Source organism: Pleuronectes platessa, chromosome 6 (assembly GCF_947347685.1).
Source record: "Pleuronectes platessa chromosome 6, fPlePla1.1, whole genome shotgun sequence".
Classification (NCBI taxonomy): Eukaryota; Metazoa; Chordata; class Actinopteri; order Pleuronectiformes; family Pleuronectidae; genus Pleuronectes; species Pleuronectes platessa.
The window spans coordinates 20,935,126-20,953,596 of record NC_070631.1 but is presented as its reverse complement, the minus strand read 5'-3'; the positions used below and the strand labels follow the sequence as shown (position 1 = coordinate 20,953,596).

The following is an 18,471-nucleotide window of genomic DNA, read 5'->3' as shown; positions in this document are numbered from 1 at the left end:
ACCGATATGGAAATTCTTGGCCGATACCGATACCGATATTTAAAATAACAATCTGGCCGATAGGCGATACCGATATTTGTTTATTTTCTTTTTGTTATTATTCATTCACCTTTTTGTGCCAGAAAAATAATTAAGTCATTATTTAGAAAGCACTATTTAAAAAAATGTCAGCCCTTCATCACTCTTATCTTTTAATGAACACAAATTGAATCAGATTTATGAAACAATCTTTGATTTAACTAAACTTTATTTAACAGAGACATATTATGCCCATTTTACCGCAAGTTGAAATTGTTCCTCGGGATCTTAATGAAATGTCTGTAACATATTTTGGTCAAAATACCACAAGAATAATTTAAAACAGCACCTTTTTACCCTGTCTAAAACCGCCCTGTTAAAGTATCATTATAGAGAACGCTCTTCTCATTGATTTACGGTAGCAGTATTGCCCGTTTATTAGATGTGTTACGGCTTCTGTGTGTATGACGTATGTTGTCAATTCCCTAGTCACCTGTGCATGAGACGGATGAATAGAGCCGATGCAAATTTGAATAAAGTACTTAAACAGACGCTACGCTCATACTTTTTATGCCAAGTTACACTGCGTGAGTCAAGATAACTTAACAAGCCCTCCTGAGTTTTACCTGTTTTTAGTGTCGGGCAGAAATCACATCGCGTCAACACCCACCGTGGCCCTTCGCGATGCTTGTTTTAATTAAACAGTCGGATTCCCCTGGTCCGCACCAGTTCTCAGTCAGCTGATAGGCGCCAGCCGAGGCGCACCGCAGGGTGCCCCCCGCGCGAGCACAGGGTTCCCCCAGCGGTCGCCGTAGCTGAGGTGATCCGCGAGAAGTACCCGGTCCCCTCCAACGGCCCGCCTTCCGCGCCGGCGATGGACACCGCCCCGCGGTCCAAGAGAAAGAAAGCCCCCGCACCAGTGACGCCGTGAGGTGCCACCGGATGAGGACCTCCCGGTGCCGCACACTGAAGGCTGAATTATAGTCCTGCGACTGCAACCGCGGAAGGCTACGCAATTCACCGCCAGAACCCTAGGCGGAGTAACGTTTTTTTTCAAAGACAAAACCCACAAAGAAGAGACGTCTTCTTCTTCGTCGACTGTTTATTTACATCGCCACTCCGGCTCCTCATAGCCTATTTCTGGCGGACAAATCGGCCAGTCAGTGACGGGTTATACAAGTGGTCATACTTTCGGATCTCTTCTGCCAAGTGCTCTTCTATTTGGTCCATATTCGTTCTTCTAAATCTTCCGTGATTTCCGCGTATTGTGGGGCATGAAACCGGAAACTAGACTCCGGACGGGATGTAGTAAGCAGACCAATCACAAGCCTTGCGGGCTGCGTGAGGCTCGCGTCGCTTTGTCGTGTAGTTAGAAAAATTGGCCGACACACGCAAGCCCGCAGAGGGCCCGCAGAGATAGAGTTGATGAGGATGAGTGTGTTTGGAGAATAAGTTCCACCACGTAAGATATCTAATGGTACGTAAAGTTGTTTCACTCACCAACCCATTTGACTTGACTACGTTACACAGATTATTATTCTGCAGAAACAGATTTAATGTGATCAACTGAAACGTGAGTATTTAAAGTCACATCTGCATTTTAAGAGCAGCTGTTTAAAGTAGCATTACGTCTCTAAAGCTCTTTATTCAGAGTATTGATGATGACGTTGATGTGAAGCTATGTGTCTGTCTAATCTTTTAACTTTGTTGCAATCATTTTACTTTAATGCTGTATTATAGGCAACATCGTTGTGTCGCGCTGAGCGCTTTATGGAGAGGCGGTGGACTAGTGGCAGAAACTTGGACTGTGGGCAGAAAAGGTCTCTGGGTCGTCTCTGGTTCGACTCCTCGGTGAAAAAACAAAAGGACGAACCTGGATTGTTCTGTCCAAAAATCCAAGAGGATTCTCCCTGCCCTCTCTAGTGCCCCTGAGAAAGGCACCTTACTCCCCCAACATCTGCTCCCTGTGCGCCGTACATGGCTGCTCACTGCTCTGTGTGTCCTGCACCAGATGGGTTAAAAGCAGAGGTTAAATTTCCCTACAATTGCATGAGTGTGCCTGTGCATGTCTGTGCATGTGTTTGGGATAAATACATGTATCTTAATGTTAATCTTAAAGCATGTGAATTGTATTTGTAATAGGATTTCTGCTCCCTGCTGGCACTCAAAATGGAGCCCATATCTTACTGGTCTTTACAGGCCTACTGCTTATAATAATCAGCTACCTCTATTTTTGTGACGGTGACATGACGTCATACAAAATTGAGCCACCAGATTTTTGCAGTGCCGCGAAAACTGCAGTGCCGCGACAAGGCTTCTTTAAGTGTGGCCAACAAATGTGTCCTTTCATTCCCGTGCAACAGACGCTCAAACAGGTGGATCCCTCTCAGGCCAACCTCGTCCCCAATGTTGCGAAGCGAATGACGTAGCTGAGCTCCAGTAAACACAGCAGCTCAAACCAGCTAATGATGCCATGGTAGGTGTGGGATAAGCTGAATAGGAAATCCTAGTCTCATTTCGTTTTGGCCTTTGAGGTGTACGTGGCCTGGGATGGCCCTGTTGACTGTGACCTCAGCAGGAACCCCTGAATTTGGAAACAGCTATGGTGTGGTGATGAACATCGGCACAAGGGAGAACGGAGATGGACGCTTATCCTTTATGCACCCATATCTTCTACGACAAACACAGAAAAACAACATTTCAAACCAGGGCCCCACACTGAATGGGTGTATTGTTTAAGTCAATTGTTTTAGAAAAAGGCCGAAGACTTGAAGAAGTTGAACAGCTGCTGCCTCTGGGACAAGGACAGTACATTGGCCCAGTTTCTACACTGGCCCACATGTTTGGCCATAAAGTGCTTCATCTTTTTTTTCAACTGTTAATTTTGACTTCAAGCTGCATAAAGGCACAGATGATGCTCATGTCTAGTCCAAGCATCTGTGATGATGAACATTCAAAAACGGTTACTTGTGTTCTGTTTCATTATACTCCCTGATTTCATTTGACCCAAATAATTGGCTGGAAAAAATGATGGAAAAATAGCGTGAATGTCTTTGTGAATAAACTTGACTCACAAGCATTATATTCTTGTTTTGGAGTCATTTGTTTGTTTGGGGTGGTGTGGCCTAGTGGTTAGAGTGGTGGTTCTCCGACAAGAAGGTTGCCGGTTCAAACCCCACTCTCTCTCATCTGCATGCTGAAGTGTCCTTGGCAAGATACTGAACCCCTTTAAATGGCCCCTCATAAATGTTGAGTGTACTAATTTTAAGTCGCTTTGGACAAAAGCGTCAGCCAAATGACATGTAATGTGTATGTTTCTGTCTGTGTGCTTGCTCTGTGAAATGCTTCTCTCTTGCCGTCCGTCTGCTCTGGGATGGAACACCAATGAGCGTGAACCGCACAGGCCGAAGTTAACACTGGGTGGTGGGCGGAGCTGGGGCACTTTCAGATGTGCCCCACGAAATCTCCCAGCAACTCGACTGGTCCAAGTCATCAGGCCTTTAAAGTCATGGCCAGGTCATTACCGACGTCATCATCAGGTCGGTGGGCGTGGAAAGTAATTCTACACACTTTACTGTGATGATAGCTGGTGTGTTGTCCTGGTTACAGTTATTATGGATTCCCCTTCCTGACGCACGACCGCACGCTGCGGCGGACGACCAACATCGACAAGGTTTTTCCCAAAACCGGACCGATACCACGGCGGTCATGTTTACCTGGGCCGAACTGCAGAGCCTGAGCGCCGGCTCCTGGTTTCTTTCTGTGAGTTGCAGAAAACGCACAGTAGACAATATAGAGAAGTGTTTTTATTATACAAATTTTAAAATATATAGCTGTTAAATGAAGATACTAAATATCAAAGTGTGCATCACACATCAGCATTTACAGCAGCATCACACAGTCACCAGTGAGCAGGTGAAGAACATATCGTCCAGCTTGTGTCAGTGTGTTAATTGGGTATCGACGGTCGTCCCTTCTAGCTCGATCCGTTTGGTACGGCCGGCTCTCTGGGAGCAGACGAGCGTCAGCGGCAGGAAACCAGTCGGTCTGCAGCCTGCAGGCCTTCCTCCAGATGGCGGCTCACACGGACAAGCTGGTGATCTTCAACCTCTCCGGTCCTTCCAGACGTAAGAGAGTACCGGCCGGGTTCTCTTTTGTCTTCTCATACTCTTTGTGATTCGATGACTTCACCGCTGCTTACATCTTTTTCACATCTCTAGGTAGAGATGGGGATTCTCCTTTTGGTGGAGGACAATACTCGTGTGGTTCTTTTTATTTTCTGTTGCTGCGTCGTTTTCCTTTTCTACATTTTTCTTATCTGAGTTCTCCTGGTGCAATGCGACCTCCTCCGTATCCTTTGCACGGCCAGCTTCATCTTTTTTATCTTTCGCCTTTTTATCCTTGGCTGCCAGTCATTTTCTCTTGGTTCCACAGGTTTAACCACAGGAGGTTCAGTCGTCAGTTCTTCTTGGAGCAGCGTCGCTTCTTGGAGCAGCGTCGCTTCTTGGAGCCATTTTGCCTCTGGGAGCCGGGTCGCAGCGTCGCCTCTGGGAGCAGCGTCGCATCTGGGACCAAAGGTGTCTCATCTGGGACCAAAGGTGTCTCATCTGGGACCAGAGATGTCGCATCTGGGACCAGAGGTTTCATATCTGGGAGCAGCGTCGTCGCCTCAGGGAGCAGCAGCGTCGCCTCAGGGAGCAGCAGCGTCGCCTCAGGAAGCAGCAGCGCTGCCTTTGGGAGCAGCGTCGCATTTGGGACAAGAGGTGTCGCATCTGGGAGCAGCGTTTCTCCCAAAGGCAGCTGGGAGCAGTTTTGCTCCTCTGGGAGCAGTTTAGCCTCTGGGAGCAGCGTCGCCTTTTGGAGCAGCGTCGCCTCCAGGATCAACGTCGCCTCCGGGAGCAGCATCGCCTTTGAGAGAAGCTTCGCCTTTGAGAGCAGAATCGCCTTTGAGAGCAGCTTCGCAAATGGGAGCAGTGTCGCCTTTGAGAGCAGCATCGCCTCTGGGAGCAGTGTCACCTTTGAGTGCAGCATCGTCTCTGGGAGCAGTGTCACCTTTGAGTGCAGCATCGCCTCTGGGAGCAGTGTCACCTTTGAGTGCAGCATCGCCTTTGAGAGCAGCGTCGCCTTTGGAAGGAGCTTCGCCTTTTATAGCAGCTATCAAAGGCGAAGCTGCTATCAAAGGCGACGCTGCTATCAAAGGCGACGCTGCTGCCATTGAGAGATTTGACCTCAGAAGCTTCTGATTTCAAGTTCTCTTTCTTTTGTCTTTCTCATTGTCCTCTGTCTTTGGTGGAACTGGACAAGCAGCTTTGTTGGGGTCTTTGTGGTCTTCATCTGATGAGCTGTCAGACTTTTTAGCTTCACCTGGAATTAAAGGAAACTGATAAAACATTAAAAACCCATGAGCCAATTGAGTACCAAGTGAAACCAGACACAAAAATAAAAAGCATCAGCCTCAACTTGTCTCTTAAACTTTTTATTATTCACTTCTTAGGCTTTTAATTATGAATTTAACTAGAAACAATCAAACTGTATATGGTAATTTCTAGGGATGCACCGATATGGAAATTCTTGGCCGATACCGATACCGATATTTAAAATAACAATCTGGCCGATAGGCGATACCGATATTTGTTTATTTTCTTTTTGTTATTATTCATTCACCTTTTTGTGCCAGAAAAATAATTAAGTCATTATTTAGAAAGCACTATTTAAAAAAATGTCAGCCCTTCATCACTCTTATCTTTTAATGAACACAAATTGAATCAGATTTATGAAACAATCTTTGATTTAACTAAACTTTATTTAACAGAGACATATTATGCCCATTTTACCGCAAGTTGAAATTGTTCCTCGGGATCTTAATGAAATGTCTGTAACATATTTTGGTCAAAATACCACAAGAATAATTTAAAACAGCACCTTTTTACCCTGTCTAAAACCGCCCTGTTAAAGTATCATTATAGAGAACGCTCTTCTCATTGATTTACGGTAGCAGTATTGCCCGTTTATTAGATGTGTTACGGCTTCTGTGTGTATGACGTATGTTGTCAATTCCCTAGTCACCTGTGCATGAGACGGATGAATAGAGCCGATGCAAATTTGAATAAAGTACTTAAACAGACGCTACGCTCATACTTTTTATGCCAAGTTACACTGCGTGAGTCAAGATAACTTAACAAGCCCTCCTGAGTTTTACCTGTTTTTAGTGTCGGGCAGAAATCACATCGCGTCAACACCCACCGTGGCCCTTCGCGATGCTTGTTTTAATTAAACAGTCGGATTCCCCTGGTCCGCACCAGTTCTCAGTCAGCTGATAGGCGCCAGCCGAGGCGCACCGCAGGGTGCCCCCCGCGCGAGCACAGGGTTCCCCCAGCGGTCGCCGTAGCTGAGGTGATCCGCGAGAAGTACCCGGTCCCCTCCAACGGCCCGCCTTCCGCGCCGGCGATGGACACCGCCCCGCGGTCCAAGAGAAAGAAAGCCCCTGCACCAGTGACGCCGTGAGGTGCCACCGGATGAGGACCTCCCGGTGCCGCACACTGAAGGCTGAATTATAGTCCTGCGACTGCAACCGCGGAAGGCTACGCAATTCACCGCCAGAACCCTAGGCGGAGTAACGTTTTTTTTCAAAGACAAAACCCACAAAGAAGAGACGTCTTCTTCTTCGTCGACTGTTTATTTACATCGCCACTCCGGCTCCTCATAGCCTATTTCTGGCGGACAAATCGGCCAGTCAGTGACGGGTTATACAAGTGGTCATACTTTCGGATCTCTTCTGCCAAGTGCTCTTCTATTTGGTCCATATTCGTTCTTCTAAATCTTCCGTGATTTCCGCGTATTGTAGGGCATGAAACCGGAAACTAGACTCCGGACGGGATGTAGTAAGCAGACCAATCACAAGCCTTGCGGGCTGCGTGAGGCTCGCGTCGCTTTGTCGTGTAGTTAGAAAAATTGGCCGACACACGCAAGCCCGCAGAGGGCATGCAGAGGGCCCGAAAGGGGCGTGTTGCGTGTCTTGCGTGCATGCGTGCGTGCTTGCAACCCGACTATAATTCGGCCTTGAGCCTCCGGCGGCACAGAGAGGAGGGCGACGGAGTGACTGCTCCCCCAGTTGCGGCACGTGCCCAGCGGTTTTACAACAAATATGAACATCGGCCAATGATATCGGTGAAAGTTAAGTTTATTACCGATAAGCCGATATCAGTAAACGAGGCGAATATCGGCCGCTACCGATGTTCGGCCGATAAATCGGTGCATCCCTAGTTTTCTGTTAACTAACTACACAGCTACAGTCAGTTTCACCACAGCCAGTTGAATATTAGATTGTGTGTTCACTGATAATAAGAGTAGATGATCTGTGTAATCTGTAACTCATTAACTACAGTCAGTCAGTGGTTGTTTTGTATAAAGAGGCAAAATAATATGAACTACTTCCAATTATACAGTCAGTTACACAACAGCAGAGCACACTACAACCTCAGCTGCTGTTTGATCAGGAACTGGATCAACACGTCTCTGCCAGAATAACAACACCTGAGCTTCACTACACAACTGTGAAGAGAGATATACTGGATCATACTAACATCCAATGGACAAGGATTTTTTCTTTTCTCAATGCTCAAGTATCAAACTTATACAATTTGCCACCATCATTATCCTTAAAAGGTCACCATGCTTACGTCCTTCTTAACATAGACTGACAATATGATAACTCATTACACAAGTAAACATGTAAATGACTAACATCATAAGTAACCTGTAATGCACGTGTGTGGAGTCCACGTTTTTTGCTGTGTTTGTGTTGTTTTGTGAGTACATGTGTTGATGATTATAGGTAAATTGCTGGAATCTCACCCTTGTGACATGGGGGGGGGGGGGATGTTGTGTTTTTGTTTGTTTGTCTTAGCAGGATTATGCAAAAACTGATTTCAATAACATTTTTTGGAAAGAAGAACCCATGAGACCTTGGTGTGGATCCAGGTCACGGGGTGGATCGGGGAGTTTATTTTTCAATTTCCTTTTTTTTTTTTCACTTTCTTTCTGAGATAGGGCATTTTTTTCTCCCATTTTGTTGATTTCCCAGAGAATAATTCATGGACCTTGATGAGAAAACAAATCTGGCACGTTTAGGAGAAGGATATTTATGAGTTTATGAATTTGAAGCAGATCCATATAAAAATCCAGATCTATTGAATTCAAAGGAGGTTTCATGAGAGTTGGGCCTTGAAAGAGGTATAATAATAATTACTTAATTTGAATAGCACTCGCTTAAAAAGGTTACAATGTGCTTCACAAAAATCCAGGGCAAAAAGATGAATGAACTATAATAAAAGGAATTCAATTCAGTTCAATTTAAAGACGCAAATCATGACATAATAAGGTCAAAACCTTAAAAACAATAGAGAAACCCAGCAGTTTCCACAATGAGGAGCGCTTTGGCAATTTTGGAGAGAAAAAGCTCCCTCATTAACTAGAAGAACCCTCTAGCAGACTTAGTGCTGGCGGCCATCTGCCTTGACAGGTTGGGGGAGCATAGAAAATGGGGAAGAGAGGAGAGGTGGGTGAAAAAAAGGGGGGGAAAGAGAGAGGGATAGGGGGAGGAGAGAAGCCAAGAACAGTTGTATAATTGTCAACATTTTCATAATGACAATAATAATAATCCTCAATTGTACTCTAATCAGGGGCCGGTTTTTCAAAAGTAATCTGATCGGATTACGGCTATCGGATTGGAACAAATCTTGAAAATGGGTATTTCCAAAAAAAAAAAGGATTCAGAAATTGGATTGGATCACGTAATCTAATCTTGTTGTTGATCCGGATCAAACCTTGAGTTTGGGTTTTTCAAAACTTTGGTAGGATTGGGATCATTTTGATCCCATTAATCACACTGAAACAATCATCAGTCATGGACTTATCAAAAATAGTATCTAACAATTGCATCTCTTATTGGTCGTCCAGTCGGGCCCTCATTCTGACAGAATGCCGGAGGTTGGTCAGTGTCTCCAATGGGCTCAGGTGCATCAGGGACGTCATCACAGACAGGGACATTGCACCTGGTCGCGATGTTGTTTAGGACAATGCAAGCAAGTATTATGTTGCATGCTTTCTCTGGTTCCACTCTCAAGTAGTTAAGGCATGCAAAGCGCCTCTTCAGAACTCCATTTAAGCGCTCAATGGTGCATCTTGTTTTGCAATGAGCAGTGTTGAAGCGTGCCTGCTCTGGTGTGTTTGCAGCCAGAAAAGGGGTCATCAGCCATGGTAGAAGAGGGTAGGCACTGTCTCCTAATATGATACCATTTGGTCGGTTGGTTTGGAGCTCTCTATATAGAGCGCTCTCCCTCAGGATGCGCGCATCATGGACAGACCCAGGCCACTTCACAACGCAGTTTGTGATGAGGAGCTCAGCGTTGCCCACAAGTTGAATGTTGATGCTGTGTCTCCCCTTTCGGTTTACAAACTCCCACTCATTCTCATGAGGTGCTTGTATGTGCACATGGGTGCAGTCGATTGCTCCAATAGTATTGGGCATATTCCCCAAAAGAAAATAATTCTGCTTGGCCTGGATGATCTGGTCATCCTTCGGAAATGAAACAATTTCATTAATCAGGCTGGCCAATGCAGTTGACACACTTTTCAGAACATCACAAACAGTTGATTTTTTCACACCCATGTAGTCACCCACAACTTGGTAGAAAGTCCCACACGCATAGAAGCGAAGAGCAATGAGGACCTGTTCCTCCACAGACAGACCATGACTCCTTTGGGTTCTGCGTTGGAGGTTGGGCCTGAGAAGGTCCACAATATACTGAATATCAGCTCTTCCGAAGCGAAACCGAGCATACAGCTCCTCATTGGTATATTTCTGCAGTGGATCTATACGCTCAACATACACCCTTTGACGGTATCTTCTCCTGTGGTGGCGATGGACAACACCTGCCATGTCACTGCCTCTCTGTGACCTTCTCTCTCAGTCCTCTGAGAAAGGCTGGATATACATATGGCTGTGTAAATTGGTCTTCCCAAACACACCTGTTAGCTTAATTGCTTTGGCTTGTGTTCAATTAATGGAATCATACCCAAGGCCTATAAAATGATGCTTGCTACATCAAAGCGGTGGAACCATGGACTCAAAAAGCCTGAATTTCTCTGCTGCTGAAACCCACGCCCTACTGGAGGGTGTTAGGTGCCATTATAGGTCATTGGTAGGATCTTTTAGTTCTGCCAAGGGTGGTGAAGTGAGCAGTAAAATGAAGAAGGAAATTTGGGCTGAAATCACACAACATGTGAATGCCATGGGGTTTGGCCAGAAGAGGACAACAGAGCAACTAAGATTTTGGTGGAAGAATCTTAAGGCCAGGGCAACAAAAGACCACGCTGAAGCCAAGAACAGCCAAACAGGCAACAACCCATATAAGAGGGGTGAATACACAGACATAGTCCTTGATATTATTGGAGGTGAAAAGTCGGAAGCTCTGCATGGGATCCAAGATGTTGCAGAGGATGGTGAGCCTGTGATGACAGCAGAAAGTGAGCCTTCTTCAGAAACAATTATTCTTAATCTCAGCCCTGTAATCGAGGGAGAAGGTCAATCACATGTGGAGCCAGAAGACCTAGTTCCCACAGGACCCCCAGAGAGAGGCTAAAAGCACCCAAAGAAAGATGACGCCTATAAGGTACTTCTGCAAAAAGAGACTGAAAGGGCAGAAGTACAGATCCATCTAGCAGAGGAACAGCTTATTCTTGCCCGACTGCTGCAAACCAAGGCCAGACTTGAGATCCGCCTCCTAAAGGCCAAGCTTGGACAAGCTGGTCGCTCCACAGCAGACGAAGCAGATGATGATGATGAAGAAGAAGGAGAACTCATAAGAAGAACTACTCATAACAAGAACTAAAAAGTAATTTATTTTGTTAAGTATTGGACATTTAAGCCTTTTTTTTATCCAGTTCAATTCAATAAATCTTTGTTTGAAACCTGTTCGAAACATCCATAATGTATTTGTGAGTAAAGTATGTATTTATTTATTTATTTGTTGTAGGTCTCAGATGAGTGGACTGCCTGTTTCGAAGAAATGGACAATGTAGGGGGATGTTTATATTGTTTGTTTGCTGTTCCGTTCAGTCCTATTTTCTGTTCAAATAAAGCATATTGGAGTGACCCCAGACTATTCTACCTGTTGTTCTTTACATAGCTACATTGTGACCCCATTTAGACCACAGGTAATACAAATTTGGTAATCCTGAAAAGTTTGAATCCGGATCAGTGTAATCCAATCCCACATTGCTTTGAAAAACCAGCATAAAAATAAAATGGATTACGTGATCCTGGATAGCAGAAAAAGAGATTTCCAAATCTGGATCAGTTTGATCCAGATTAAAACTTTTGAAAAACCGGCCCCAGGTGTTACAGCCTTTTAATCGCCATAACCTTAAAAGTCGTACCTGAGGGTACACTGAGGCTGAAGGTAAATCTGACTAGCTACTGGCTTGTATGGGAGTGCTATGAAAGCCATGTGGCTCTCTCAGTAGATCAGACATCATTTCCTCTATGCCTTTAAAAAAAAAACTAAACTAAGACCTACTCCCATAGGCAGCAGAGTCAGAAGAAAGAAAGAAACTACATCAAATGTGGTTGCAATAAAATCGAGATTAAAGGTATAAATGAGTTAAAACAACACAGTAGCAGCAGTTACAAATCACATGTTAAGAAAGCTTTCCTTTGAAGATAAGTGAGCAGTGATTTAAAGATAGGAAGTGAGTTGGCGAGTCTAATCTCGTCAGGCAGGGAGTTCCAGAGCCTCGGGCCCTGACAAAGAAAGCCCTTTCACCCTGAGTAACCAGCCTTGACCTCAGGACAGCTAACAAGGACAGGCTGGCCGATCTCAGGGTGCGACTGGGATGCTACGGGGTCAAGAGCTGTGAAGTGAAAGTAGGAGCCCTGTAGTTTGTTTTAGTTCAAATATGAGCAGCAGCATTTTAAACAAGCTGCAAACGAGTTACTAAGGTATAAAGTTCATTGCAGTAGTCCAGGCGGGGAAAGACAGAAGCATGTGCTAGCTTTTCTATGTCAGGGAGAGATAGAACTGACTTAATTTTGAAAAATATTAAGTAGATGGATGTAGCAGGATTTAATGATTTAATTAACGTCTGTTTTCAAATTCAGTTGAGAATCGAAAGTGACACCTATATCTTTAGCTGTTGTTTTAATGATGGTTGCCAGGGAACCGAGAAATGGTGTGAGTTTGCCTGCTATCTGATCGGGATGGAAGATGATTATTTTTGTTGAAGGAAGTTTAGACACATCCATTGCTTAATTGCAGTTAGGCACTCTGATAGGACACTGACACGGCTGACGTTCTCTGACTTAAAAGACAGGTTGATTTGGGTGTCATTGGCATTGGAATTACATTTCATTTAGCTGACGCTTTCATCCAAAGCGACTTACAATAAGTGCATTCAACCACAAGGGTACCAAACAAGAACAACAAGAATAAAGTAAGTACAATTTGCTTCAAAAAAGCCAAACTAACAAGGGGCTACATGAAGGTGATTTAAAGTGCTACACGTTTTTTTATTTCGTATTTTTATCCAAGGTGCAGCAGAAGATGTGTAGACTTTGTGCTGTCCTGATATCATTGGGGAGCTTGTTCCACCATTTAGGAGCCAGGACAGCTAACAGTCGTGATTTTGTTGAGTGTGTAGCTTGCAGTGAGGGAGCAGCAAGTTGATTCTGAGATGCTAAGCGGAGTGGACGGGCTCGGCTGTAAGGTTTCACGATGTCCTGGATGTAGACTGGACCCGATCCGTTCACAGCCCGGTACACACGGGCAGCCACTGGTAACCAGTGAAGGGAGCGGAGGAGCGGAGTAGTGTGAGTGAATTTAGGTTAAAGACCATTCGAGCTGCTGCATTCTGGATGAGCTGCAGGGGTCGGATGTCACTAGCAGACAGACCAGCCAGGAGGGAGTCGCAGTAGTCCAGGCGTGAGATGACCAGAGCCTGGACCAGAATCTGCGCTGCCTCCTGAGTGAGAAGGGGGACGTATTCTCCTGATGTTGTGCAGCATGAATCTACACAAGTGGGTTGTTGCAGTAATGGCAGTAAGGGAGAGTTGACTGTAGAGTGTCACACCCAGGTTCCTAGAGGTCTGGGTATGGGCTACCTCAGAGTTGTCAAGGGTAATAATCAGGTCGTGGGTGGGAGAGCCATTCCCTGGGAGGAATGATAGGATGGAATGATAGGATATCCCATTAAAATGGCTGATGACGTGCCCTAGTGGGAGCATGTACAGCAAAGAATAAAACGTTGTGAAACCCCGAACATTAGTGGAGCTGAGGATGAGATGTTATTTCCAATAGAAACAGAAATGTCTCAATCTGAGAAAAAGGTTTGAGCCATCTGAGGGCAATTCAAGATCAGTGCCGACACACTGTGTCAGTCTATTAATGAGAATGTTTTCATCAATGGTGTCAAATGCGGCACAGAGGTCAAGAAGCAGTAATATGCACTCAGTGAGGTCAATTCTGGTTCTGAATATGCAGTAACCATCTTTGTTATGTATAAAGTGAAACCTCAGTCTCTCCAAAATGTGACTTATGTCCGTTTATGTTCAATGTGTTGTATTGAGGTTATTTTCTCCAACACCAAGGGAAACAAATAAAGAGGAACTATCACTCTAGATACACTGAAATACATAATCTGATGCACATGACCAGTTATTTGATTTAAGTTTTATTGCCACATTCCTTACACAGTGTGCATGAACATAATTCAACTTTCCCCCTGACGTTATTTTATACTTTGGTCAGATCATACAAACTGAATGATCTGAACATCTGAACAAACGTGAACTCAAATCTGTGGCAAAACCAAAAGGCCCGGCTGCATGAAATTAACTGTATGGTTTACCGTGGAGAGCCAGAATTCCAGCACAGAGAGAGAGGGGATAGGTAGCGTGGAAGGTTGAACAGCTCTGAGGAGTACCAACATAAAGCAACACCAACCAGGTGTTGAACCTAGCAGAAACACTGATTGTTCCTCTTTCACTTTTACATTCTTCACAAACAAACAAAAACACACACACACACATACACACAGACACAAGTTTGCAGGCACCGTTATACTGTTTGCAAAGAAACTATAGGGTTTTCTTTAGGAAAAGTCCTCCACTGTGACAATCAACTCTGACTCTATGTGCAAAACTTTGTTGAAAGCGTCAGCCACCAATGGCTAGAATAGCAGTAGGTAATTTTGGCCATGCTCCAGTCTATATACTGAGCGTGTTGAGAGCTGGTACTAAAGTAACAGATTCCGGCAGGTTCTGGTTCTGGTCCTGGCTTCCATTGCTCTGGAGAAACTTTTGCCGATGCCTGTCCTCCTGACGCTTCTTCTTCTCTTGCCTCTGCTGCTCCTTCCTCTGCTTGTTTGATACCTGGGGACGAGGAAAACAGAATTGTGTTTTTAAAAATATGTAACTTCAGCCACTAGGGGTCTCTCAATCAAAATGATAACAAAAGACCTAGTTTGATGATGCGTGAAGCAGTGCGGGATTATGGGAGTTTTTCTCTTACACAGCAAACAGCAATGAATAATAGCGATTCATTTTGAGTGATAAGTACAAACAGAGGTAGGAAATAAAACGCCAACAGTCTAAAGGCTAGCATTGTGTTTTGACTTCTTTATACTTCATTAGCAGAGTGGGACAAAGCCAAGGGTAAAGTGGATATGACGCAAATAAAAGGTAACCTAAATGAAACGTCCTGTTACCTTGAATTAGTGTGGATTTCTCTGGGTTTGAACGTTGTTGGAAATATTTTGGATAATGTTACACAAGTCAGCATAAATGTATAACATAGGTATTGTTTTAAGACATCTTAATGGAAATATCCTTACTGAAGTGTTTTAGTAAAGTGTAAGTAAAATGGTAATCCACAGAAATTTCTAAAAGAGAAATATTTGATGTCTTTAGCAAATCCCTCTTGTAACTCCACCTTAGGCTTTTGTATGTTGCTGCCCTCTGCTGACTGCTTGTGCTCGCTGCAGTCCGTGGCTGTATTTCTGCAGGCTGAGCAGGATCCTGAGGAGCATTGGTCCTGGCAGGACTGACCCAGCACCGAGCCGAAAAGCCATTCAGCATTGATGGTGGCTGCACTCAGCTGGAGAAGGTTCTCCTCATCAACTGAGGAAGAAAACATAAATAAACACTCAAATAGTAAAGAGTCAATGTGATGCAATGGTCACTGCTAAGATAGAGAAAACTGTCCACTGAAAAACAGGCTGATGTCTGTAGAATATTGATTGAGGGAATGTAGCAGAAGAGATAAGCTTGAATGCACCATAGTTATGAAGTCTGTAGGGAAGTTTGATGCCTCGTTGTTCTCTTTTGCTCTGACAGTCTAATTCTTCCTGCAGCTAATGAGTCAAATGTAACTTCTGACCCTGGATTCCTCGATTCTTGATGGAGCTCAGGATCACGTTGTCCTCCTCGAAGGCTGTGGGGGAAGGGTTTTTCTGTCGTTCCCTCTGACCGTCCCCAAACTCACGCTGCTGGCCTGGCGAATTCTGCATATTCTGAGGATAGCAAAGCGAGAAATCATCCAAGACCCATCGGTAAACGTAGCATTACAGTACTTGAGCTGTGAATGTTAAACACGACATGATGCATTCTTTAAATCTAAAGAGGCAGTTGTGGAAAATACCACATGATTTCAGATGTTGTAGGATGAAAGGGATGGCAGCGATTCTTCCTTAATATTTGATGGTCTTTGTATATTACAGTATTTACCTCTATGCGGAGCTGAGCAGGACTTTCAGAGTTGTCTCCGACCCGCCTGACACTGTCATAATGATCTCCATATCGGTAGGCAATGTGTAGCTCTCTGCACACCTGCTTCACTGCACCATTTATCTACAAAGAAAGTACAACCTATAATGTGTGCAAAGTAGCAAAGGGCTGTTAGCTATCATAGATCAACAGCCCGTTATATTAGATTGGAAATCCTTTGTCTGTGCCTACCTCCCACAGTGGTGTGTTCAGCTGATGGATGACCACTTTCACCTGTTGACTGCGAGCAAAGGCTACAATAGCGTCATTGCCAGCAAATGTACCGGGCTGAGAGAGGCTCGACACTGGGTGGAAAGAAACACAAATATTTTTTTTCCTATTTTATTCCAAGCTCCAGTGAAGCAAAGAATGGAGTCAAGTCTGAAAAACTAAATCAACTTTGTTGCATCAATATGTCCTGATGATCTTTTATATTTATTTATCTATTGCAAGCAGAAGTGGGCACCACCAGGGGTCAGTGCATTGTTCCTGTTTGCTGCATAGAGAAATTACCATGTAGAGTAGCATCACTAATCAGTTCACTGTTAAAGAGGCCCCTTGCTAAAGTTACTATTTCCGTGGTCAAGTTAGTCCATGTCTCATACTGGGTAGCTTTCTTACAGTGCTGTGTGAAGGGCACGTCATCTTCGACGAAGGGTTCAAAATCTTGTCGATAGGTCGTCATATACTGGACAGTCTCCTGGCGAAGCCGGAGGTGACCCCGGGAGTGACCCTCTAACTGGTCACCTAAAGATCTGAACAGGCAGTTTCTGCAAAAAAAAAAGCCCAAATGAATGTTTCTCAGGGGCAAAGATGTCAGTAAGTTTGAATCAACGCCTTGATATTCCTCAAGTGTCTTTGTTAGAGTCTGTATTAGCTGGCGAAGTCCTGGGTTTCAGACAATAACAATGACTTGTGTCTTGCGAGACACAAGATTCCTAGATCTCCAGCCAAATAGTAAAACATGATTGATGAAGAGTGACAAATTTTGCTTTTACTACATTGTAGTTTAGACACAAACACATTTTAACTGACTGTGAGAGAAACAAACACAGAGGCTGGAGCTATAGTGTTCCTCCTGGTTAGTAAGATTTCTTTATATTAATGTTCTTTAATAGACATGTAAAAGACAAATGTGAAAAGAATCAGCGTTGGTAAAGAAAAACAGAGAGGGAGACAAAGCACAACTAGACGCCACAATCTCTTTCTGGCTCTTACCCATCCCCGGGGACTTCTCTCAGCTTAAGTCCCAGTGCCTGGAGCTGAATGGAGAAACTGGCAAACTCTGCTCCTTCATCACCATCCTGAGGCCGGTTCTTGCGGTCTTTCACAATGGCCCGGCGAGCTGCCCGATCATCCCTCTTGCGTTCCAGTTCGCTCTTTTTATTGCTCCGCACAGGTTTAGATGTCTGTTTCCTTGACATGCTGGCTGCAGTCGTGCCTCCAGGCCTACGACACCGAAGTACGTCTTCTCCCAGTACAGAGCCAGCCCTAGCATCAAGCACTGCCACACATCAGGAACCTGATTAACAATACACAGGAGCAGAGGTGAGTGTGTGTGAGTGAACACCAGGGTTGTTTATCCAGCGTGTATTCTGTAACCTTGCACAAGAACAACCTCCATGGTCTGTCCCAGATGAAGACATTATACCATATATATTATAGTAGCTCATTAGGCATTTTTAAGAGGGGATTCTCAGACCATCAATATGAACAATATGGAGGAAACATTTCGCTACTACTTTTGTCTGATTCTCTGGTTCGAACTGTGAATATAAATAATGCATTAAGCAACATTTTTAATCTACTGTCAGTATCACTGTGATCTCTTGAATGAACTGATGTTTGGTGTAAATGTTGACCAAAGTGAAGACTGACGACCCAAGAAAAAGGAAATCGGACTTAAATATTTCACATATTTTTTATAAAATATTAAATAACTGGTGATAAAACATAAACAGTTTTTGCTGAATATGAATTCGCCAAGTTCCGTTATAAAGCTAGTCAACAGTGCTAAACGTACGTTAACTAAATACAACTAGTTTGCCGGGTCTTGTAACGAGTATAGGTTAGTACGAGGTAATATTACTTTAGCGGACTCAAAGGGAATATTATCGGCGTCAGGTTTGCCAACATGAAGTTCATCAGCTAGCAGCTAGTTTGCTAGCGAGCGAGCATTCACAGCTGAATATTACGTAACGCATCGTATACTCTCGCTTATAGCACTGAATACAATTCGAGTAAGTGAAGAGTTAGACGTAGTTAAAAGAGTAGTACTTACGTTTAACAAGATATACTCCAAGCGATATTTTTTTGTTCCGTTTTGAATTGTCTCAGAGGAGAAATTATGTGATTGTCGTTTTTGTTTACAAATGAACTTCCGCATACGTACGTCAGTGTACGTCAAATCCTACGGAAGGGGGAATGGGCCATGCGTAGGGCTGAAAGGCATGGTAGGTCTATTTAACGAATCCATAACACTACATTAAATTAAATTATATTATATTATATGTAATTGTGGGTCAAGGATTCTGAAGTATAAATAAAGCTTGTGAATGAAAATAGAAAATCCATGTAACTTAATTCATTAGTGTGTTTATAAGTGTTTATTCAAGTATTATACATAAAAGTAA

At 44.0% G+C, this 18,471-nt stretch overlaps 1 protein-coding gene across 2 annotated transcripts; it reads right to left on the bottom strand.

The window, feature by feature from the left end:
- Positions 1-13,730: 13,730 nt before the first annotated feature.
- Positions 13,731-18,261, bottom strand: otud3 (OTU deubiquitinase 3). 2 transcript variants are annotated; one of them, XM_053424538.1, is made up of 8 exons: positions 18,120-18,261; positions 17,057-17,342; positions 16,460-16,608; positions 16,031-16,143; positions 15,800-15,922; positions 15,453-15,585; positions 15,006-15,193; positions 13,731-14,446 (listed from the first exon to the last, which is right to left on the bottom strand). In XM_053424538.1, exons 2-8 carry the CDS (start codon positions 17,260-17,262, stop codon positions 14,282-14,284), a joined length of 1,077 nt encoding a protein of 358 aa, XP_053280513.1. In that variant the 5' UTR covers positions 17,263-17,342; positions 18,120-18,261; the 3' UTR covers positions 13,731-14,281. The 2 variants fall into 2 exon arrangements, with proteins under 2 accessions (XP_053280513.1, XP_053280512.1); XM_053424537.1 differs by having other exon boundaries at positions 17,057-17,360; positions 18,120-18,247.
- Positions 18,262-18,471: the final 210 nt, after the last annotated feature.